Source organism: Aquarana catesbeiana, linkage group LG03 (genome assembly GCF_042186555.1).
Source record: "Aquarana catesbeiana isolate 2022-GZ linkage group LG03, ASM4218655v1, whole genome shotgun sequence".
NCBI lineage: Eukaryota > Metazoa > Chordata > Amphibia > Anura > Ranidae > Aquarana > Aquarana catesbeiana.
The window spans coordinates 422,504,331-422,529,504 of NC_133326.1; the positions used below are offsets into that span (position 1 = coordinate 422,504,331).

Sequence of the window (25,174 nt, forward strand, 5' to 3'; positions counted from 1 at the left end):
TTCTTGGGGGTTCCTATAGCCAGATCCATTGGACTCGTGTTCCAGGACTTAGGAAGTGATATACTGACGGAAGCACTCAAGCGGAGTGTGGGACGTTCCGTGACACTATGTATGCTGCCCTACATCCTACTGACCTCTGTAGACCGCCCTACATCCTACCAACCTCTGTAGGCCACCCTACATGCTACCGACCTCTGTAGGCCACCATACATGCTACCAACCTCTGTAGACTGCCCTACATGCTACTGACCTCTGTAGGCCACCCTATATCCTACGACCTCTGTAGGCCGCCCTACATCCTACTGACCTCTGTAGGCCACCCTACATCCTACGACCTCTGTAGGCCGCCCTACATCCTACTGACCTCTGTAGGCCGCCCTACATCCTAACGACCTCTGTACACCATTGTAGGTCGCCATAGGGTGGCCTACATACCAATACTATACCCTCCTGACACCATAGCCCCCCTGATCCCCCCAATACCATACCCTCCTGACACCCCAGCCCTCCTGAACCCCCAATACCATACCCTGCTGTCCCCCCCAGTGCCATGCCCTTTTGAGACCCCAGCCCTCCTGATCTCCCAGTACCATAGTCTCCTGACCCCCCCCAGTACCTCCCCCCCGACCCCCTACACTTTGCCCTCCTGACCCCTAACATACATGCTACCGACCTCTGTACCCCGCTCTACATGCTACCGACCTCTGTACACTGCCCTACATCCTACTTACCTCTGTACACCGCTCTACATCCTTCAACCTCTGTAGGCCGCCCTACATCCCACCAACCTCTGTAAGCCACCCTACATCCTACCAACCTCTGTACTCCATTGCAGGTCACCATAGGGTGGCCTACATACCAATACCACACCCTCCTGACACCATAGCCCCCCTGATTCCCCAATACCATACCCTCCTGACACCCCAGCCCTCCTGATCTCCCAGCACCATATTCTCCTGACCCCCCCCAGTACCTCCCCCCCCAACCCCCTATGCTTTGCCCTCCTGACCCCTACCATACATGCTACTGATCTCTGTACCCCGCTCTGCATGCTACCGATCTCTGTACGCTGCCCTACATCATACTGACCTCTGTACACCATCCTACATCCTACTGACCTCTGTACGCTGCCCTACATGCTCCTGACCTCTGTACGCCTCCCTACATGTTACCAACCTCTTCATGCCACCCTACCGACCTCTGTACGCCACCCTACATCCTACCGACCGCTGTAGGCCACCCTACATCCTACTAACCTCTGTACGCCACCCTACATCCTAACCAACCTCTGGTCACTGCCCTACATCCTACTTATTGCCGTTCTACATCTTACCAACCTCTGTCCACCGCCCTTCCTACTACCGACCTCTGTGCACTGCCCTACATCCTACTGACCTCTGTACACTGCCCTACATCCTATACACTGCCCTACATACTACTGACCCCTGTACACTGCCCTACATACTACTGACCCCTGTACACTGCCCTACATACTACTGACCTCTGTACACTACCCTGCATACTATTGACCTCTGTACAATGCCCTACCTACTACTGACCTCTGTACACTGCACTATATCCTACTGACCTCTGTACACTGCTCTACATATTACTGACCTCTGGACATCGCCCTACAAACTACTTGCACTGGCCAGGAATCAGATCAGGTAGCCAGGCCTGAAATTTGTCAAAAAAAAAATCAGCCTGCAGTACCAGATGTTCTGCTTTCATGATGAACTCCAGCATCAGACTTGTGGGGGTAACCAATTGCTCCCCAGATATGAAAAAATTGTAAATAAAAGTGAATGCCGAGTTTCTCACTGAAGCCAATTTAGGGTAAGTTTATATTTTTACAGTGATATTAGTTTTAGTAGATTCTTCTAGGCTTTTTAATATTGTCTTTACTTTTTATTGGGAGCTTGCTAGCTAATTTTTTTTTAAAAAAAGGGGAGCTGCACCCCAGTGATCTTTGATCTCTTCAATGTTGTCCAGGTAGATCTCCATCTTTTAAAGGTTGCCTACCCCTGCTTTAGTATATGTGCATTGGTAGTACAATATTCTACCGAGAATTATTTTTAACCCATAAATTCTAAAAAAAAAATATTTGGTTTACATTATTTAATTAGGTTTAGCCTCGTCTACAAGATATTTGAATTGCATTATTATTTCGTTATCAGATTTATTTTAATAATATGGATAAAATGATCATATATAAATAGAAAAGAACTGCGCTTTAGGGCCTGGCTATAGGATCAGAAAGCACAGGTTGCTGCCTCCCTTTCCACAAAGTCCCTAATAAGGTACCTTGTACAGTATGTGAAAGTAAAAAGTTAGGGTATATTGGCGCTACCTATAGACATTAAATACTGGGATGGCCTATACATATATCCCCCCTTATTTTTTCAAAACTTGTAGTGATAGGTCTGTGGGGTATATGAATGATCTAAATTCCCCTTATAGTATGAGTGATACCCCAGCAAACACAAAGTATGTCTACTAATCATATAACACACGTCAAATGTCGCACAGCTTAGATAGTTCTACAGCGTCTAGAGAAAAAGCCAGAGGCTATATTCCATTATGTGCATTTGCTGAAAGCCATATACCAATGCGGTGATGTGCGTATAGGTTATATGTATTAAATTAATACCCTATGCGTTTTGGGTATAACTTAAAATCGCATACAGACAAAACAGCTAATAAAAAACATCCAGCAACTAGATTTCCAACATATATTATGACAGTCCATATACTGATGTTCCTATGGCAATTTCAGATTCCCAATGGTGACTTTGGTGATGAATCAATTTGTCAGGTGACTCTCGTGCTCCCCCTTTTGGTTGCCTACTCACCAGCTTCCAGAACCCCACCAGGGGTATACCACATATGGTGTAATATGTTGGATCACTTCACTGGCTGTTTCATCTGGTAAATCTTGCTGTAATCAGCTCCACAGACCCCACGACGGGGAAATGCTCCTGTATCTTCTAGCTGTTATATATTGTGCTGGATTCCACTCATATATTCAAAAAGAAAGGAAAAGCTTCCATGGCGTAATAAAGTATAAACACTTTATTTAAAATATATATAAAAGCCCACACAGCAAAAAAACTGGGCTGAAAAATAGTGAATTCAAACAGGCAGGACTAAGTCACAAAAATAATTTGCAGAGTAAAAATTAAAATTAAAAAATAAAAATAAAAAAGAAAGAAAAAATCAGGCGCTATTGTATGCCTCTGTCCAGATGGATTAGGGCAGCAATAGACCTGGGTGGGTGGGAAAAACCTTCCTTCCTCTGTGGCAAACCAGCTCCGTCGGAGATGGTTTGCCACAGAGGAAGGAAGGTTTTTCCCCCCCACCCAGGTCTATTGCTGCCCTAATCCATCTGGACAGAGGCATACAATAGCGCCTGATTTTTTCTTTCTTTTTTATTTTTATTTTTTAATTTTAATTTTTACTCTGCAAATTATTTTTGTGACTTAGTCCTGCCTGTTTGAATTCACTATTTTTCAGCCCAGTTTTTTTGCTGTGTGGGCTTTTATATATATTTTAAATAAAGTGTTTATACTTTATTACGCCATGGAAGCTTTTCCTTTCTTTTTGAATATATGAGTGGAATCCAGCACAATATATAACAGCTAGAAGATACAGGAGCATTTCCCCGTCGTGGGGTCTGTGGAGCTGATTACAGCAAGATTTACCAGATGAAACAGCCAGTGAAGTGATCCAACATATTACACCATATGTGGTATACCCCTGGTGGGGTTCTGGAAGCTGGTGAGTAGGCAACCAAAAGGGGGAGCACGAGAGTCACCTGACAAATTGATTCATCACCAAAGTCACCATTGGGAATCTGAAATTGCCATAGGAACATCAGTATATGGACTGTCATAATATATGTTGGAAATCTAGTTGCTGGATGTTTTTTATTAGCTGTTTTGTCTGTATGCGATTTTAAGTTATACCCAAAACGCATAGGGTATTAATTTAATACATATAACCTATACGCACATCACCGCATTGGTATATGGCTTTCAGCAAATGCACATAATGGAATATAGCCTCTGGCTTTTTCTCTAGACGCTGTAGAACTATCTAAGCTGTGCGACATTTGACGTGTGTTATATGATTAGTAGACATACTTTGTGTTTGCTGGGGTATCACTCATACTATAAGGGGAATTTAGATCATTCATATACCCCACAGACCTATCACTACAAGTTTTGAAAAAATAAGGGGGGATATATGTATAGGCCATCCCAGTATTTAATGTCTATAGGTAGCGCCAATATACCCTAACTTTTTACTTTCACAAAATGATCATATAGTATATTTTAGTGATAATATGAATACTTACATATTACATCAATTTATATATTCATTTTTATTAATATGTTATTGTATTTCTGTAACCCCAATGAAGAGGATTTTTTCTGGCTCCCAAAATACTGTGATTTTTTTATATAAAACTTCTTTTCGATCTTACTTTGAAATAAATAAAATATTATTATTAATATATAATACTGTAGAATTAAGCAATATCATTACTATTAATATGTGGTGCTGTACATCAATATTAGAGCCTTTTTATACTTGTGGCATTTCAATAAACAAACAAATTAAAAAGCATTGCTTCTACAACAATCCTTTGAAAAGTTTTCCTAATCCCTATGCATAAATCAGATTCAAAGTCATGGATACAGCATTGTATAGAGTATAAATATATTACAGTTTACAGTTTGATTAAGTTGATGGTTGTTTTGCTTCAAATCAAATAATTAAAAACTTTTAATTTAGAAACCATATTTGAGAAGACATTAAAAGCACATTTGGTAAAATGTAAAACCAATGTAGAGATCAAAATGATATTTTCTACAATTCAAAGATAAAAATAATTGAGCAATACTATTCATGTATAGCTTTTCTTTAAAACTATATTCAAGGTATCAGAAAGAAACATCAAAATAGAAAAAAATCTTCCACCACCAGAAACATTAGAACAAAGAAAATTTTAACCTGGTTATTTGGTTTATACAGGAAGCTGTTATGCTCACATTATGTAGAATATAATGTTAAATATTGATTAAATAGAACATGTTATTCTTACTTTGGAAGTTGTATCTTTGGCATCCATGCTCATTTCAAGTTGTGAAACTGTCAAGAAAAGCAGAAATACAGCATTTTATTAGAAGTTAGTTAATAATTCCCTTTGTCATGTATAGATAATCCTTTAACTATGCTCACTATGTATATGTTTAAAACACAAGCCATGGGCTAATGTGTAAAGTGCTTGAAGTTATCCTGTGGTCAAAAAAGTCCTTTTTTACTATTCAGTTATATAGCAATTTATCTGTAATACACATGTAAAACACATATGAAACATGTCTTATTTGAATAATCTTTGATTGTCTGTAGAATCAAAGAAAAGTTATTCGTATCCTCCAGCCCATCACTCCTCCACACATAGCTCTGCACACTGATGATGTCTTCACAGACAAACATTAATCACTTGCAATTTTAAAATGTTCCCACGTGTTAAAATCTGCATTTTTGCTAGAAATGAACATACCCCCTCCAAAAAAAAAAAGTTATATATATTTTCTGAAAGCAGAGCCCCTGGAGAATAAAATGGTAGTAGTAGAAATTTTTTATGCATGATATTTGTGCTACTATTTATCAAACGCATATTTTTAGCAAAAACATTAACCACTTCAGCCCCGGAAGATTTTACGCCCTTCCTGACCGGAGCACTTTTTACAATTTGACACTGCGTCGATTTAACTGACAATTGCGCGGTCTTCCGACACTGTACCCAAACAAAATTTGCGTCCTTTTTTTCCACAAATAGAGCTTTCTTTTGGTGGTATTTGATCAACTCTGCGGTTTTTATTTTTTGCGCTGTAAACAAAAAAAGACCGACAATTTTGAAGAAAAAAAATTTCTTTTTACTTTCTGCTATAATAAATATCCCCCAAAAATATATAAAAAAACAAATTTTTTCTTCAGTTTAGGCCGATATGTACTCTTCTACATACTTTTGGTAAAAAAATTGCAATAAATGTATATTGATTTGGTTTGCACAAAAGTTATAGTGTCTACAAAATAGGGGATAGATTTATGGCATTTTTATTATTAATTTATTTTTTTACTAGTAATGGCGGTGATCTGCGATTTTTATCGGGACTGCGACATTGCGGCAGACAGATCGGACACTTTTGACACTATTTTGGGACCATTGACATACAGCTAACAGTGCTATAAAAATGCACTGATTCCTTGATTCAGAGCTAAAAATAGCCACTGATTACTGTATAAATGTCACTGGCAGGGAAGGGGTTAAACACTAGGGGGCAATCAAGGGGTTAAGTGTGTTCTCACAGAGTATTCTAACTGTAGGGGGTATGGGCTACCCATGACATGACAGAGATCGATGTTCCCAATGACAGGGAACAGTAGATCTCTGTCATGGTACTAGGCAGAACAGGGAAATGCCTTGTTTACATAGGCAGTTCCCTGTTCTGCCTCTCCTCGCCGTGATTGCGGGCCGCCAACAGACATCGAGTTCTGCGGGACCTGCGGGCACACTCCCACTATTCTGCTTTTGCGGATTGATGTACAGGTATGTCAGTTTGCGCAGGCATGCCATTCTGCCAACATATATCGGCGTGAGCTGGTCGGCAAGCGGTTAAAATTACTTTTAGTGCAAACAAACACAATATTATACCCAATTTTCAGTAAAATTTAAATATTGGGTAGTGTTGAGTACATAGATACCAAATCGAAACCAAACATGTCAAACTTTAAAATTGTGCATGCTCTTAAAATCACAAAAAAAACTATGGTACCCAAAATTCTTTATAGTTGACCCTTTAAAAGCCTTTACATGTTGTAAGTTTTGAGTTAATTGTGAATTTTGGCCCTAGAATTATTATCACATCTTCGCAACAATATCTCACAAGTCTGGCTCAATAGACATTTACATACTGTACTTGCCCTGCGTTGCAGGGGTAATGGGGGTGCTTTAAAAAATATTTATTTTATGTAATTCTTCTTTTTCTACTTTATTACTATCACAAGGGGGCAGGTGATCTGTCCTCTTTATGGAGACACTTTGAGAGCCCCTTAAAAGTGATCTCTAGAGCCATATGCATCACCTTTATCAAAAACATAAAGAAAGAGGGTCGGGACTTTAAATGGTGTATATTGTAGCTAATCGAAGGAGTCAAAGTGAAAACATGAACAAGTATTTATTTGTTTGCCATGATTGAGTAGGTACATAGCAGACAATACATGCAATAGTGGCATATAATATAACAAATCATGTATCCAAGTCATTTACATGTTAAAAGCATGAATAGAATATACAATAATATTAAATCACTATAATATATTTTATTATTGTGGACATGACTGCCAACTTGTGTACCAGTGGGGCTATGGCAGGAATAGCTGTGGACAAGGAGACAGGTTTTGCCGCTCTGGCAGCTGCAGGGGACTGCGCACTAGTCCCTGCTTGGGTGACAGAGGATGAGGATGGTTTAGTAAGCCAATCCACCACCTCCTCTGCATGCTGTGGCTGGATAGCACGGGAAACATCACTAAACAGAGGAAATGATGCCCTGCCTGAGGACTGACCACATCCACCTTTGCCTGTGGATACATACCCTGCTGGCCCCCTTACAGTGCCATGGGAATGTCTGCCTCTCCTTGCTTTCTTCCCTGACATGATGGGGGGGAGTGGGGGGGGTGCATATTAACACAATGTAATAAAGATGTGTAAATGTGTATGTAGATGCACTTTAATCAATGGAAAGTGGTGTTTGGTGCACTTTAATTTGAGTATTCATGACACAGACAAACTGCACGGATACACTATAATATTGCAGTAATGCAAAAAATGATATGGCGTTAAACTTGCAGTAACGCAATGAAATATGTGGCATTAAACTTGCAGTAACGCACAGAACTATATGGCGTTAAACTTGCAGTAACACAATGAAATATATTGCATTAAACTTGCAGTAACGCACAGAAAAAACTGTTAAAACGGTCACTACACTGACACTGGCTGAGCTATCCCTACATTCACACTAATGTAAAGATGAATGGTGGTCACACTACACTCACAATGACTGAACTATCCCTACATTGACACTAATGTAAAGATGAATGGTCGCCCTACACTCACAATAACTGAACTATCCCTACATTAACACTAATGTAGATGAATGGTCGCACTACACACACACTGAACTATCCCTAGATGCACACTAAACTGATATTCTACTGACAATATATTCAGAATAGCAGACTAATGCCCTGTACACACGGTCGGATTTTCCAACAGAGAAAGTGCGATCGGATTGTGTTGTCGGAAATTCCAATCATCTGTGGGCTCCATCGGACTTTTTCCATCGGAATTTCCGACACACAAAGTTTGAGAGCAGCCTATAAAATTTTCCGACAACAAAATCCGATCCTTTAAATTCCGATCGTGTGTAGACAAATCCGACGCACAAAGTGCCATGCATGCTCAGAATAAATTAGGAGACGAAAGCTATTGGCTACTGCCCCGTTTATAGACCCGACCTACGTGTTTTATGTCACCACGTTCAGAACGATCGGATTTTCCGACAACTTTGTGCGACCGTGTGTATGCAAGACAAGTTTGAGACAACATCCGTTGGAAAAAATCTGATGGATTTTGTTGTCGGAATGTCTGATTAATGTCCGATAGTGTGTACAGGGCATTACTGTCTAATAGCACTGAACAGAGCCCTGTTCTATCATTCTTCACACCGCTATCACACTGCAAATGGGCGCTTTAGAAAGAATACTTTTATAGTGTGGGGCGAGATTAAGAGCAATGAGCCGGGGGCGTGGCCGGACGTGATACAGGGAGGACGTGTGAATGCTGTGCTCCGTCCAGGCATATTTCATCCATTGCCATCCCTGCCTTATTTTCCCTGGGATAAAGCTCATCCACCGCTGAGACCGACCCCAACCTTCCCCACTACAGATCCGGCTGGATCTTGCCTGAAACCCGGCTCATCTGGGCCTCTTTAGGCCTCCTGACTGCCCTGGCCTACCAACTACCGCCGCCATATTGAGGCCTACGGCCTGCCCGGAGCCTGACGCTCACCTGTGCTGCGGAGCGGGGGACGATCGGGTCCTTCTCTTGGGACTTTCCGACCGGGACATCCGAACCACCACAGCGAGGAGACGGATACCAGCAACGTAAGAGAGAACCGAGCGGGACCCTCCCTCTCCATCCCGGGGCCTACCGCAGTCTGACGCCACTCCTGGGCCTATCCACCGGCCATCCTGGACTCTGTGAGTACCTGGGCTGCTGCCCGAGCCTTCTCCTGTCCCTGCTCTGCAGTATCTGGCCCCAAAGATCCCGTTTTTTGAGCTTTTAGAGCCCCGGTCTGGGCCCGAAGGGGGACCCCCCCCGGCCGGTCTCAGCCTTCAGGACAGGCCGCGGCTTCGGCCTAGTCCTGGAGGTCGGCGGCCATCTTGGTGCTCCTAGTACCCCCACAGCACATTTCCTACAATTGAATCACCTATTGACTGCCTGTAGACACTATATCCTGCCTCACACCTGCAAACCTTACAGCTGCCACCTCAACTCCCCCTGATTCTTAATGTGACCACCTCCAGACCGGCGTGCAGGGAAGCAGACATGTAAGAGGAGTCCTTTGATCCTCGTCTCTTTAAGAGATGCTCCTACAAAGCTAACAGTCCCCCATTATCCGCAGGAGCAATATCATAACAAGACATCAGACCCTCCCAAACACTGCATGGGGAAGATTGGTTTCCAGAAGGCAATATACAGAGGTTTTATCCCACCGCCATCGCGCAGACCCCTAATATCATGGAGCGCTTCTTATATAAACAGAGATCCCCAACCTCCAGTGAACAACCGAGATCCTCGGACACCGCTGACCCACATTTTCTGCCGGTAGGCATGACCCAAGATGATAACAGATCTCAATCCTCCATGCATTCTCTTCCACCCGATCAACCCGTGGATGTGGTGACAGTAGCTGTTTTAGACACAAAGTTGAACTCATTACTACACGAATTAACCCGCAGCATCGCTAAAGAAGTGAGCAAAATAGCACATGAGTTACGGGGTGAAATCGACCAATTAGGTGAACGCACCAACACACTGGAGAACAAATTTGATGAACTGACCCAATATGTACATGTTCTCGAAGAGGACAATTCCAACCTGAAACATACAGTCTCCCTACTTCAACTCCAACAGGAAGACCTGGAAAATCGTGAAAGACGCCAGAATCTGAGGATAAGGGGAATCCCTGAGACGGTGAGTGACAAGGAATACGTCCCTACCTTCTAGGCCTATTCGTCACTTTAGCCCCACATATACCGGACATAGACTGGCGTATGGACAGGGCACATAGATCTCTGGCTCCAAAACCTCCTCCTACTGCCAACCCCAGAGATATTATTGTCCGCTTCCACTTCTACGAGAGCAAAGAGGCCCTCACACTTGCAACGCGTAACAAGTCACGGATTGACTATAAACAACACAAAATCCAGATATTTAACGATCTGTCTCCAATCACTCTGGCCAAAAGACGCAGTTTCCGTCCTGTCACTACCCACCTACAAAACCATCAAGTTCCCTACCGCTGGGGATTCCCCTTCCGTCTAACCGTTTCCAAAGATGGTGTTCAACATTCCTTGAGAGATCTTTACGAAAGTGAAGCCTTTATCCGTAACCTAGGTCTTCCCCCACTGCCTGAAGAAGACTCTATACCCCAAGCTCCAAGCCTCAGACCACTTACCACACCAGCCAAAATTTGGACCCCAGTCCAACGAAGATCCCAGAAGAACTCTTCCACCCCACAACGAGCCAATCGTCACAGATATCCAACCTGATGTGACTTATTATTTTTCTGTTTCCTACTTTCTTTTTTCTCAATATTTTTGCTCTTTTTTCCATGGCCAGGAAATATTTACCATGGATATCCCAGTGACCTCATAGTGCTTAGGTCACCTTGTTTGAGAGGTCACACCTCTTATTGATATCTACCTCTATGTCACATACCAGTTTGTCTTAAGATTTATCTACATGTTTATAATACCATGCCAAACACCCTTGCTCCTCCTGTCTGTTTGTTCTTTTTTGGTTTTACAAAAACAGAGACGGGGATCTACACACCTCCCCTCCTCCTCTAATAATCCCTGCAGGCTAACATGCCCCCCCTCATGACCCAAGGCTTCTGCCTGGGCAGCCTGAAATTTTTTCTCAGGCTTTTCAAAAATTATTTTTTCTTTTTTCCTTTTTTAATATTTTTTGTCTTCCAATGCAATTTAGTTCCTAATTTTTTTGTCTCCTTTGGAGTTTCCATATGCAGGTCTATTTTCCTTTTTTTTCCTTCTGACCTATATATGTTTCTTCAAGGTTGCACTTACATTATTATATCAAATGTAAGAAATGTTTGTTTTCAAATGTTCCTTTTTAAGGATGCTCAGATACATGTTCCCAGTCTTTATATTGCATTAGCACTCTTTTGTTTAACCGAATATGGCCCTTAAAATCTATTCTTGTAATGTTAAGGGATTAAATTCTATAGGCAAAAGGTGGCAGGCCTTAAAAGAATTTAAATCATCCAAAGCAGAGGTGATTATGGTTCAGGAAACCCATTTCAAGCCCAGTGGCTCCTTCAAGTTCGCCTCTAAACACTTTCCCATAGCATATACTGCCTCTGACCCCTCTGGAAAAGCGGGAGTGGCAATCCTTTTTAAACGCACAAGCCCAATAAAAATACTTTCCTCCTACCTAGACCCTCACGGTAGGTTCATATTCCTGAAGTGTAGTCACCTATCTACCTCTTTTTCCTTAATTAACATTTATGCACCAAATGTAGGACAGATCGGTTTCCTTGAAAAAGTTTTTGAGAAATTACAACCCTTCTCCCAGCCATTCATGATTATGGGAGGCGACTTCAATGTGTGCATGTCCCCGACCAGGGACAGGAAAACTCTATTTCAAACCGCCTCACAATCTTCCTCTAAGAAATTATCAACATCCTTTCGCAAACTAGTTAGATCCCATAATCTATTTGATTCTTGGAGGATAAAACACCCGACCCAAAAACACTATACATTCTACTCTCATCCCCACAAGTCTTATTCTAGACTAGATTACTTCCTTATTACTGGTCCCCTATTGCCCTATGTAGTATCTTCTGAAATAAATCCTATTACCTGGTCGGATCATGCACCTATTGAACTCAAAGTATTACTGGCGAAGCCTTTTACTAAGACCTGCCACTGGCGCCTTAATGAATCCCTACTTAAAAATCCTTTATCTCAAACTCAATTACAGCAGAAATTAACTGAGTTTTTTCAACTTAATGATGGCTCTGTCCCGGAGATTTCCACCCTGTGGGAGGCCCATAAAGCCTTTTTTAGAGGTGAATGCATAGCTATAAGCTCACGCCTAAAGAAAGATTCTGTACAACTTAAAGAAGATCTTATTACTCAACTGCAAACAGCGGAAAAAAATCTGCTGGCCTCCCCCACGGTGGAAAAATTGAGAAATGTCATCTCAATCCGAGATCGAATCAAGTCTTTCGATATGAATCAAATTTCCAAATCCATGTTATGGGCTAAGCAAAAATTTTACGACTATGCAAACAAACCACATAGGATGCTAGTGAACAAATTAAAACCTCGGCCCCTTCTATCTATACCCGACCACTTGATGCAATCCGATGGCTCCCCCACATACTGTCCGAAAACTATGTCAAAGGTCTTTGGTGATTTTTATAAGCAACTTTATAACTGTTTAGGCCCCGATTCACATCCTCAATTCTCGCAATCAGAGTTTGATAAATTTATAAATTCCTTCCCACTACCGAAGATATCTGCTGATCATCTATCCTCTCTTAACGCTCCGATTACTGGAGAGGAAATAGGAGAGGTGATTAAAAATCTCCCAATCCACAAATCTCCGGGCCCTGACGGTCTCCCTTACATCTACTATAAAACCTTTACACATATTTTAACCCCCTATCTACAATCCCTATTCTCCTCCTTTTTTCAGGGATCCACCCCACATTCACAATTCTTACATGCCAATATAACGGTAATCCCTAAACCAGGTAAGGATCCTGCATTACCCGACAACTACCGCCCAATTGCTTTATTAAACTCAGACTACAAAATCTTCACCAAGATACTAGCCAATAGATTATCCCCACTATTAACGTCCCTGATCCACAGAGACCAAGTGGGATTTGTTCCCTCGAGACATGCTCGAGACAATACAAGAAGAACCATAGATCTGATAGACCTAGTAACTAGAACTAAACGCCCCACTATAGTCCTGAGCTTAGATGCTCAAAAAGCTTTTGATCGGTTAAGCTGGCCCTTCATGTTCGCAGTCTTAACCCGATTTGGATTCTCAGGTCCCTTTATACGAGCCCTACATACCCTATACTCCATCCCCACGTCTCAAGTCCAGCTGTCCTCTTATACCTCGCAACGATTTACTCTCAGCAATGGTACGAGACAGGGCTGCCCTTTGTCGCCCCTATTATTTATATTAAGCCTAGAACCTTTAGCAGCGGCAATCGGATCCCATCCTAATATCAGAGGAATCCCACTACGACATCAGGACTACAAACTTTCTCTTTTCGCAGACGACATTCTGCTAACCATCACACACCCCGAGATTTCATTACCCTTTTTACACGAAACCCTCTCCACATTTGGGTCCTTATCAGGATTTTGTATTAACCAAACCAAAACAGAAGCCCTCCCCATCAATATACCCTCAGATATACTCAGCTCCTTACAAAACAAGTTTAAATACAGATGGTGCCAGACTTCACTAAAATATTTAGGAATTCATCTTACCCCTTCATACCACTCTCTTTATCAAGCCAATTTTCCCCCTATGTTCGCAGAAATTGCTAAACTCCTACAGCATTGGTCTTCCATCCCAATTTCCCTTCTTGGTAGGATTAACGTTCTCAAAATGTCGGTCTTGCCCAAATTACTGTACCTTTTTGAAACACTTCCAGTCCCGGTCCCTATGTCGCAGCTGAGAAGTCTCCAGAGAAAGTGCCTTAACTTTGTTTGGAACAATGCATCCCATAGAATTGCTCAATTGGTAGTCCTTTCTCCTAGAACAAGAGGAGGACTAGCCTCCCCCGATTTTATTAAATATTACTATGCCTCTCATCTTAGAGTACTGACAACATGGACCTCAAGGAAGGCTGCAAATAGATGGGCCGAAATTCAAATGGGGATTACTGCCCCTGTACATTTATGCTATCTATTATGGCCTTCCTCTCAGAAATTCATACCCAAACTACGGTCTCTGTGTCTCTCCCCGATGCTTTTTACGCTTTCAATCTGGAAAAGGTGCAGGGACAAATTTAATCTATCCTCACCCTGTTCCCCTCTCCAAAATTTCCTTTTTAACCCAGAAATCCCGGACGGATTATCATACCTGCGAACAATTTCGTGGACACACGCGGAGATGTTTCAGCTGCGACATTTAGTTCACCCAGTAACACACAAACTGTTACCTTTCTCAATCCTTAAAGAAAAACACGCCCTACCGAAATCTACAGAATACTTTTACCTACAAGTTAAACACTTTTTCCAATCTTGCTTCCCCTCCTTATCCTTAGAAAATCCTACTGCTTTTGAATTACTATGTACAAATGGTCCTTACGAACCAAACCTAATCTCATCCATATATAAAATACTCCAGACAACACCCCCCTTAAATGACTCCATACACAGATACATGACTAAATGGTCCAAGATGCTAAACAGATCAATTTCACCATTAGATTGGGGTAAAATCTGGGAGTCGGCTTTTAAAGTCTCCAGATGCGTGGCACAAAAGGAGACCGCTATTAAGATAATATTTCTTTGGTACAAAACTCCTGAGTTGCTACATGCCGAAAATGCGTCTCTTTCTGATTTGTGCTGGAGATGTGGGCAGTCCGTAGGTACACATCTTCACATTTTCTGGGATTGTCACGTCCTAAGTGCATATTGGATTGAGATACAAAATATATTGCAATCACTTTTCGCCACGCCTATTCAATTGAATCCCATACATTTCTTACTAGGTCTACCCTTCCCGGATATCCCTAAATCACTACAGAGACTAGGGTCCTTTGTACTTTTGGCAGCAAAAAGAGCCATCCCTAGACTTTGGCTCTCTACCAACGTTCCCACTTTACACCACGCTCTTGCCATTGTTGCAGATATACGTAAAATGGAACATTTAACAGCAAAAATTGAAGGTAAAATTCCCCAATTCGAAAAAATTTGGAAACCTTGGGATGATTCAAAATATTGCTCAGTACCTTCCATTTCTGCTCCTTTTTGATTCCAAATTACATGTCCTCTTGAGCATCCTTGTGTTTTGAACATGTTACTGTGATAGCAATATAGATACTGTATGGATGTACTTTTTTCTTATTATACATGCCCCAATTCGGGAAGAAGCTGACTTCCACCTATACAGATATCCTCACCATGTTTTCTTCTTTTTTTTTTTTTCTTTACAATGTTTGCACTACTTATATTGTGATTGTTTCTATGCAAACTGTCATGACTTTTTGTTATGTTGATATATATTTGTTACAAAAACTTTTTGAAACTTTTTGAAAAATAAAAAATTATAAAAAAAAAAAAGAGCAATGAGCCATGGGGGGCGTGGCTAGCAGTGGAGGAAGATGGCTGCTATCTAGCTGAGCTCTGCAGCACTGACTTTCCCTGAAGCGACACACGGCAACTAAAAGAGGTATTGAGGGCACAAAAAGATACTGGAATATCTGGAGTAATAACGTGTCACAATGGGGAAAAGGAAAGACCGCGGAGGACCCTGGAAATTGGGGTCATTTAAGAATCACTATAGTGATTCTGTGAGGAAAAATGGCACAGCTTTACCTCAGCACTCTAGGGCTGAACATCAGCCAGCATGGCTCAGTGACAGAGACAGTGAGCTTGGTAACACTGAAAACGGCAGATATGTGACTGACCGTGACATGGGGGAGGAAATTTTTGGACCTCAGAGACAAAGGAGGAGGATTTCCCCCTCAGGTGAACATGCCAGTAGTTCACTGCCTGATTATGACCAGCCACCTGTTAATAATCCTTGTGCTGATAAACTGCTTGCCTTCCCCACATCTGGACAGCCTATACTTGATACAGATATCAAAGAAATGCTTCTGTCCCTGAGAGGAGCGAGTCAACAAGATGTGCAGTCATATATGCACAAAACTAATGTGGCAATAGAAGGTATAGGAGTAAGAATTGATGACATGGAAAATAAAATGGAGGATGTCGCTGACGCGCATAATGAATTGGTAGACTCCCATTTTGAGCTAATAGAAGAATTGAGGCAACTTAAGCTGAAAGTGTCAGAAATCGAGGACAGATCCAGACGCAATAATATAAAATTCAGAGGGATCCCAGAAACTGTCAAAAATACTGAATTACAGGGATTTTTGAAAAAAATTATGTCTGACCTACTCCCCAAAATCCCGCATCAGGAGCTGACAATTGACAGGGCTCATCGATTGCCAGAACCTTCGCATACACCAGAAAAACTCCAGAGAGATGTTATTGCGAGAATTCATTTCTATCATATTAAAGATCTCCTGATGCAAAGCGCACGACAACATGTCCCACTACCTGATCCATATGCAGGTATTTTTTTCTACTCAGACCTTTCACAAGAAACTTTATTGGCATGGAAAAACCTGAATTACATTACCAAGTTACTCCGTACTCATAATCTCAAATATAGATGGGGTTTCGACCAAATTGATCGTTGATCGTAATGATGTTTCCTACAATATTCATACACTGGATGACAGCCTGAAGTTGTTGGGGAAATGGGGATTGCTCCCTATGGATGAAGATAACTCTCAGAGCAAATAATTTGCAGTATAAATCGCACAAGAAAAGCGACTTGGTCATGCCTAAACTCACTGGATTACTATGGTTCACTGCTTATATTGCTAAACCCTCAAACCTATCTGTTCTCAGGGAAACTTTTACCCCGGAAGGAAATGGTAAATTTCCCCCTATCTATAAGTGCACATTGGTGCACCCTACAGTTGCATGGCGACTCAAAGTTTTTCTTCAACGTTCTGAATTTTTATGATTGTTTCTATTTTTGTCTACTTATATTTTTTTCTAACGGGATTTCAAAATTACTCATACCTCTACCATCCTCAAAGAAAAATATAATTATAATTGGGATGCATCTTCGTTCACCTATCTAGGTATCAACCATACATTTCCTGCAAAAAAACTATATGCAGCTAATTATCCTAAGTTATTAGACTTGATTTCTAAAGATTTTCAAAATATAAAACAAACGCACCTATCCTGGATAGGCAAAATTGCAGCATTTAAAATGCAAACCCTACCCAAGATACTCTACCTTTTTAGAGCCATACCTATTCCAATACCTTCAAGCTTTTTCAAGATTCTAAATACTAAATTGAGAAACTTGGTCTGGAATAACAAAAAACCAAGGGTAGCTTTCTCTATTTTAACATCTTCTAAAAACAAAGGGGGTATGAACTTACCTGATATGCATAAATACTACTACACAACACTTTTGGATCAAATGAAATACTGGTTCTTCCCAAATGACGATAAGCTGTGGTTATCCATTGAAAGAGAAAATCACCAAGGGTAATGATTTATTTGCCCTGTCAGTGGCTTACATGATATTCCCTAAGGTCATAGTTCCTAAATTGCTTTCCATTAAAGCTACCCTGTTAACATGGAGGTTTCTTGTCTCAAACTTCCATGCTCTAGGGCATTTACAAAAGATACCTATACCACTCAGAGCCCTTGACTACTGTAGAGGCCGACTCTCGATGAACAAATGGATTGCTGAGGGCTTTAACTTTTACGTACACCTTCCCTCAGGATACAAAGCCATGATTGATGATAAGTTAAATAAGCTTAATCATCTGCAAAGCTTAAATCCACATCAAGAGTTTGAAATTCCATCTTTAATTTGGTCACACCTCACCATTAACAAACCTATAAAACATAAAAGTATAGCTTTCTTCTATAAAGTTTTTTCTCAGTATCCTAAATATGAGAAAAACCCTAATATGTATAAATGGGAAAAAGATTTAGGACAATCCTTTTCGGATGAATGTTGGTACAATGCTATGAGAATAAACCAAACTGCAACATCCTGCTTAGAGCATTGGGACAACTCTCAGAAAATATTGAATAGATGGTACCTAACTCCTTACAAATTAGCTAAAATATATCCATCTACATCACCACTATGCTGGCGTTGTACGGATCAAGTTGGTTCCTTATTCCACATTTTATGGAGTTGTAAAAATCTGACCAGTTTCTGGAACTCGATATCCACCTTTATTGCCTCTCTCACAGGCAACTTGATAAAACTATCACCTGCTATGGCCCTTTTAGGTATCAACCTTGACACTTTCCCATTTCAATACAGAATATTAGTGGCGAATATTCTTATGCCGCGTACACACGGTCGGACTTTCTATCCTACTTGGTCCGGCACACTTTCCGACGGACTTTGTCCGCCAGGTGCGCCGGACTTTAAAACGGACGGACTTGCCCACACACGCCCGGACTTTCCGGCGGGCTAAGTCCGCCCGTCTTTCCGACGGACTTTCGCCGGAGTTCCGGCGGACTTTCAGAATGAACGGACTTGCCCACACACGGACAAGTCCGTTCATTTTGAACGTGACTCAGGTGCGACGGGACTAGAAAAGGATGTCAATCTTGCCGCTTTTATCGGCGAGATTGACACCTTGCGGGCCCCGTCGCGGGGCATACCAGGCCCTTAGGTCTGGTATGGATTATAAAGGGAACCCCCTACGCCGAAAAAACGGCGTGGGGTCCCCCCTAAAATCCATACCAGACCCCGATCCGAGCACGCAGCCTGGCCGGTCAGGAAAGGGGGTGGGGACGAGCGAGCGCCCCCCCCCCTCCTGAACCGTACCAGGCCACATGCCCTCAACATGGGGGGGTGGGTGCTTTGGGGGAGGGGGGCCGCCCTGCGGGCCCCCCCACCCCAAAGCACCTTGTCCCCATGTTGATGAGGACAAGGGCCTCTTCCCGACAACCCTGGCCGTTGGTTGTCGGGGTCTGCGGGCGGGGGCTTATCGGAATCTGGGAGCCCCCTTTAATAAGGGGGCCCCCAGATCCCGGCCCCCCACCCTATGTGAATGAGTATGGGGTACATGGTACCCCTACCCATTCACCTAGGGAAAAAGTGTAAGTAATGAAACACACTACACAGGTTTTTAAAATATTTTATTAAACAGCTCCGGGGGGGGGGATCTTCCTCCGGCTTCGGGGGTCTTCTTCCGGCTTCGGGGGTCCCTCCGCTTCATCTTCTCCCGGCGTCCGGTTGGTTCTTCTCCGCTCTCTTCTCTCCAGTTCTTCGGCCGGCTCCTCTGCTGTCTTCAGGTAGCTCTCTTGCCAGCAGAGGTCCGGACTTCTTGTCTTCTTCTCTTCTCCAGATGTTGACACGACGCTCTCTCCGGCTGGACTGCTCTCCGAGGGCTGTGTTGTGACTTATATAGGCGGAGACCCCGCCCCCTTTTGATGTCACAGTCCCTGGGCATGCTGGGACTGTGACGTTTTAGGGGGCGTGGTCACTGGGTGATGTTGACCACGCCCCCTAAAACGTCACAGTCCCAGCATGCCCAGGGACTGTGACATCAAAAGGGGGCGGGGTCTCCGCCTATATAAGTCACAACGCAGCCCTCGGAGAGCAGTCCAGCCGGAGAGAGCGTCGTGTCAACATCTGGAGAAGAGAAGAAGACAAGAAGTCCGGACCTCTGCTGGCAAGTGAGCTACCTGAAGACAGCAGAGGAGCCGGCCGAAGAACTGGAGAGAAGAGAGCGGAGAAGAACCAACCGGACGCCGGGAGAAGATGAAGCGGAGGGACCCCCGAAGCCGGAAGAAGACCCCCGAAGCCGGAGGAAGATCCCCCCCCCGGAGCTGTTTAATAAAATATTTTAAAAACCTGTGTAGTGTGTTTCATTACTTACACTTTTTCCCTAGGTGAATGGGTAGGGGTACCATGTACCCCATACTCATTCACATAGGGTGGGGGGCCGGGATCTGGGGGCCCCCTTATTAAAGGGGGCTCCCAGATTCCGATAAGCCCCCGCCCGCAGACCCCGACAACCAACGGCCAGGGTTGTCGGGAAGAGGCCCTTGTCCTCATCAACATGGGGACAAGGTGCTTTGGGGTGGGGGGGCCCGCAGGGCGGCCCCCCTCCCCCAAAGCACCCACCCCCCCATGTTGAGGGCATGTGGCCTGGTACGGTTCAGGAGGGGGGGGGGCGCTCGCTCGTCCCCACCCCCTTTCCTGACCGGCCAGGCTGCGTGCTCGGATCGGGGTCTGGTATGGATTTTAGGGGGTACCCCACGTCGTTTTTTCGGCGTAGGGGGTTCCCTTTATAATCCATACCAGACCTAAGGGCCTGGTATGCCCCGCGCTCGCCGCAATAGGAAAATTTGTTTTTCCTATTGCAGCGAGCGCGAGATGCAATACCCTGCCCTCGTGTCGTATCTGGTCCGTCAGACCAGCATACACACGAGCGGGCTTTCCGTCGGACCAGCACACACACAAGCGGACTTTCCGCCCGAAACTGAGTCCGGCGGAAAGATTTAAAACTTTCTTCAAATCTAGGTCCGGCGGGCTTTTGGGAAAAAGTCCGCCGGAAAAGTCCGCCGGCGCCCACACACGGGCGGATTGTCCGGCACACTCTGGTCCGCCGGACCAAGTATGCCGGAAAGTCCGACCGTGTGTACGCGGCATTATAGCGGCTAGACTTACCATAACGAAAATGTGGAAATCATTTGAGGCCCCTAACCTGTGTGATGTCATTCTTAGAGTCAACACCCAGGCATACTATGAATTACTGTTAGCACTTAAAAATTATAATATAATTCACTTTAAGAAGCACTGGTATGTATGGATCATACATCCTAAAGCATCTACAGTACTAAAAGACTTGTACGCTCAGTCTTAACTACCACTAGGTAGCCTGTTGGTATCACTTATTCCTTGTAGAGACTTCTGCTGCTTTAATTTCCTGATTGGTTTGACTCGCTAGAATACATTGATTTACTAGATGACATCCTGTTCTCTCTTTTGTTTATTCAAGTTAGAATAGACCTGTTCACAGTTTGTCCCCTAGGGGTGAATAGGTTTATTCTTGGAGGTTTACTCGGTAGAAACTGAATTAAAGATATTAATTTGAAGGATTATTCACAATTGTTATACTGACTTAATGTATTTATCAAAAATGCATTTGCTATACTATGTAACTGTAATAGTGTGAATCCTGTTAGACTTTTCTTAATGTCTTTATTTGTTATTTTATGTTCTGATAACTAAATAAAAAAAAATTGAATGTTAAAAAAAAAAAGAGCAATGAGCCATGATTGCATACAGTCATCATGACAGCATCCAATCATGGCTCTGACAGTGCTCTGTGCCCTGATTGGGCAAAGCTTTCATTGTTTCAGCCAATCAGAGCTTTCAATGCACTCTGCTGTGGCGCAGTGCATTGTGGTCATTCGGGGGGCTGAAGAAACGGTCGAACGACCTTTTAATTCAGTTGATCGGTAGGGATGAGCCAAACGCCCCCCTGGTTCGGTTCGCACCAGAACCTGCGAACAGACTGAGACTTTGCATGAACGTTAGAACCCCATTGAAGTCTATGGGACTCGAACGTTCAAAATCAAAAGTGCTAAATTTAAAGGCTAATTTGCATGGTATTGTCCTGAAAAGGGTTTGGGGACCCGGGTCCTTCCCCAGGGGACATGTATCAATGCAAAAGGTTTTAAAAATTGGACGTTTTTTGGGAGCAGTGATTTTAATGATGCTTAAAGTGAAAAAAAAGTGAAATATTCCTTTAAATATCGTACCTGGGGGGGTGTCTATAGTATGCCTGTAAAGTGGCACCTGTTTGCCGTGCTTAGAACAGTCCCTGCACAAAATGACATTTTTAAAGTGATAAATGTAATTTAAAACTGCTTATGGTTTTAATGTAATGTCGGGTTCTGGCAATATGGATGAAAATCAGTAAGATAAACGGCATGGGTACCCCCCCCCAGTCCATTACCAGGCCCTTTGGGTCTTGTATAGATATTAAGTGGAACCCCGCACCCAAATTAAAGAAGGAAAGGAGTGGGGCCCCCAGGCCCTATATAATCTGAACAGCAGTATACAGGCGGTGCACACAAGACAGGGACTATAGGTTTGTTAAGTAGAATCTGTTTAGAATTTTGAACTGGTACATTTTTAAAGTGTAGCTCCAGCCAAAAAAATCTATTTTTAAGCATTTTGGAAAACATAGGGAAGGGTTATCACCCCTGTAACATTTGTTTTGCTGTCTGTGCCCCTCTTCAAAAGATTTCACCTCACTTTCTGTCCCAATGACAAATGTTTTTTGAAAATTTGGAGTTTTTAGTGAAACAAGGATTGGTGATAAAGCATCAGTGGAGAGGAGACACGTTTTTTCCATATTAACCCTTACAGGAGAGAATTTCCCTTCCCAGGGGTAGATTTCATCTCACTTCCTGTTGTCTCCTTCCGTTTGCAAGTAGGAGTCGTTTGTAAGTTGGATGTTTGAAAGTAGGGGCCTGCCCTATATACTCTGCAGAAATTGGGGCCTTAGGTGTTGGTGTTGCCACAACACTGTAAGCCCTCACAGTTACTCTTGGTGGGCGCAGGAACGGGCTCTGCTGTGAAAAATTAGATCAAGAATTGTAATTACATGCCCCTGTTGAACAGGGGCAGAAAAATTGGGCCTTTGGTGGTGGTGCTGGTGCCACAACACTGTAAGTCCTCACAGGTACTCTTGGTGGGTGCAGAAACGGGCCCTGCTGTGAAATATTAGATCAAGAATTGTAATTACATGCCCCTGTTGAACAGGGGCAGAAAAATTGGGACTTTGGTGGTGGTGTTGCCACAACACTGTAAGTCCTCACAGTTACTCTTGGTGAGAGTTGGAAAGGGCCCTGCTGTGAAATATTAGATCAAGAACTGTAATTACATGCACCTGTTGAACAGGGGCAAAAAAATTTGGCCTTTGGTGGTGGTGCTGGTGCCACAACACTGTAAGTCCTCACAGTTACTCTTGGTGGGAGTTGGAAAGGGCCCTGCTGTGAAATATTAGATCAAGAATTGTAATTACATGTCCCTGTTGAACAGGGGCAGAAAAATTGGGCTTTAGGCACTGGTGTCACAACACTGCAACCCCTCACAGATACTCTAGTTGGAGCGCAGGAATGAGCCCTCCTGCAAAATATTTATAACAAAAAAATGCAGCGCTGGATATATATACAAAACCCAAAATTAGTGACACTGATGAAAAACAAACAACTATCATGTGTGATCCATAAATAGTGAAAAAATAAAATGAAATGAACAATAACACAAGTGAGTGCTTCACTGTAGAGGTATGTGCGTGGTTAATACCAATTTTACATCCACATATTTTGAAAAAGTCCAAAATACAAAAAAAGTGTCCAAAAGAACAAATTGATGTGACTTTTTATATATGAATAAATCCGTGACTGTCACCGTGATGAACGCCCGTCACCTGGTATAGATTAAAGGCTTACCAGACAGCCTCTGATCAGAGGCATAGAGCTATCAGCTTGGGGTTTTAACTCCACAGCGACTGGATCTTTATCTGGGATGATAGATGTGGATCAGCAGACGATCACCATAAGCCTCCAGACAGCAGTCCAATCAGGAAAAATCACTCTCACCGATATGAAGGTATCCAAGAGGAAAGAAAGAAACTCCAATAGTATAGAGCGTTTTAACTTTCCTTTATTAAAAAACGCCACACTGGCATCCATAAAAAAACTCCTGCCGCCAGATAGCTCTATGCCTCTGATCAGAGGCTGTCTGGTAAGCCTTTAATCTATACCAGGTGACGGGCGTTCATCACGGTGACAGTCACGGATTTATTCATATATAAAAAGTCACATCAATTTGTTCTTTTGGACACTTTTTTTGTATTTTGGACTTTTTCAAAATATGTGGATGTAAAATTGGTATTAACCACGCACATACCTCTACAGTGAAGCACTCACTTGTGTTATTGTTCATTTCATTTTATTTTTTCACTATTTATGGATCACACATGATAGTTGTTTGTTTTTCATCAGTGTCACTAATTTTGGGTTTTGTATATATATCCAGCGCTGCACTTTTTGTTATATCTATTTAGTAGTGCCCTTATCAAGGTTATAGTGCTCAGCTGCAGGATATTCCTTCACAGGTTGTTATATTCACTTAGTTATTGTTTGCACACCTAGCGCAAATTTTTCTTTTAGAACTACTCCTGCAAAATATTGCATCAAAAATTGTAATTACATGCCCCTGTTAAACAGGGGCTGAAAAATTGGACCTTAGGCACTGGTGCCACAACACTGCAACCCCTCACAAATACTCTAGTAGAGCGCAGCAACTAACCCTCCTTGCAAAATATTGCATCAAAAATTGTAATTACACGCCCCTGTTAAACAGGGGCTGAAAAATTGGGCCTAAGCCACTGGTGGTGGCGCCCAGAACCAAAAATATTCTTACAAGCTATCAGCATGATCATTGAGGGGGAAGAGGATAGTCACTCAGCATAACAGGATAGTCACTCAGCATCAGCATAGGCAGTCTTGAAGGGATCTGACAGTTCAAAAAAAATTATACGGTTACATCAGCATCAGGTGCTTGGTAGCTGGTGATCCAAGACTGATTCATTTTTATGAAGGTGAGCCGATCAACCGAGTCTGTGATCGGTTACAAAGCCTCCAGCAGCACTGAATGTGCGTTCCAAAAGAACGCTGGATGCAGGACAGGCCAGTAGCTCAATTGCATACTGTGTAAGCTCTGACCAGTGATCCATCCTCAAGACCCAGTAACCCAGAGGATTTTCGGTGGGAAAGGTGTCCAAGTCAGATCTTGCCCCAAGGTATTCCTGCACCATGTAAAACAGACGCTGGCGATGGTTGCTGGAACCGATCATACCTTGGTGCTGCAGACTAAAAAAATTGTATGAACTTATCGGTCAGACGGCCACCTTCTCCACCGCCCCTTCTTTGATGGACCGAGGCCTCA

The 25,174-nt window shown here is 42.9% G+C and overlaps 1 protein-coding gene across 2 annotated transcripts in view; it reads right to left on the minus strand.

Moving 5' to 3' along the window:
• SLC23A1 (solute carrier family 23 member 1) overlaps window positions 1-25,174 on the minus strand; it is a 1,686,654-nt gene that overhangs the window by 1,543,842 nt on the left and 117,638 nt on the right. For both annotated transcript variants that reach the window (XM_073620757.1, XM_073620758.1), the window contains exon 2: window positions 5,108-5,154. In XM_073620757.1, coding sequence (XP_073476858.1) covers window positions 5,108-5,140 — 33 coding nt within the window. In that variant the 5' untranslated portion in view covers window positions 5,141-5,154. The remainder of the gene's footprint in view (window positions 1-5,107; window positions 5,155-25,174) is intronic.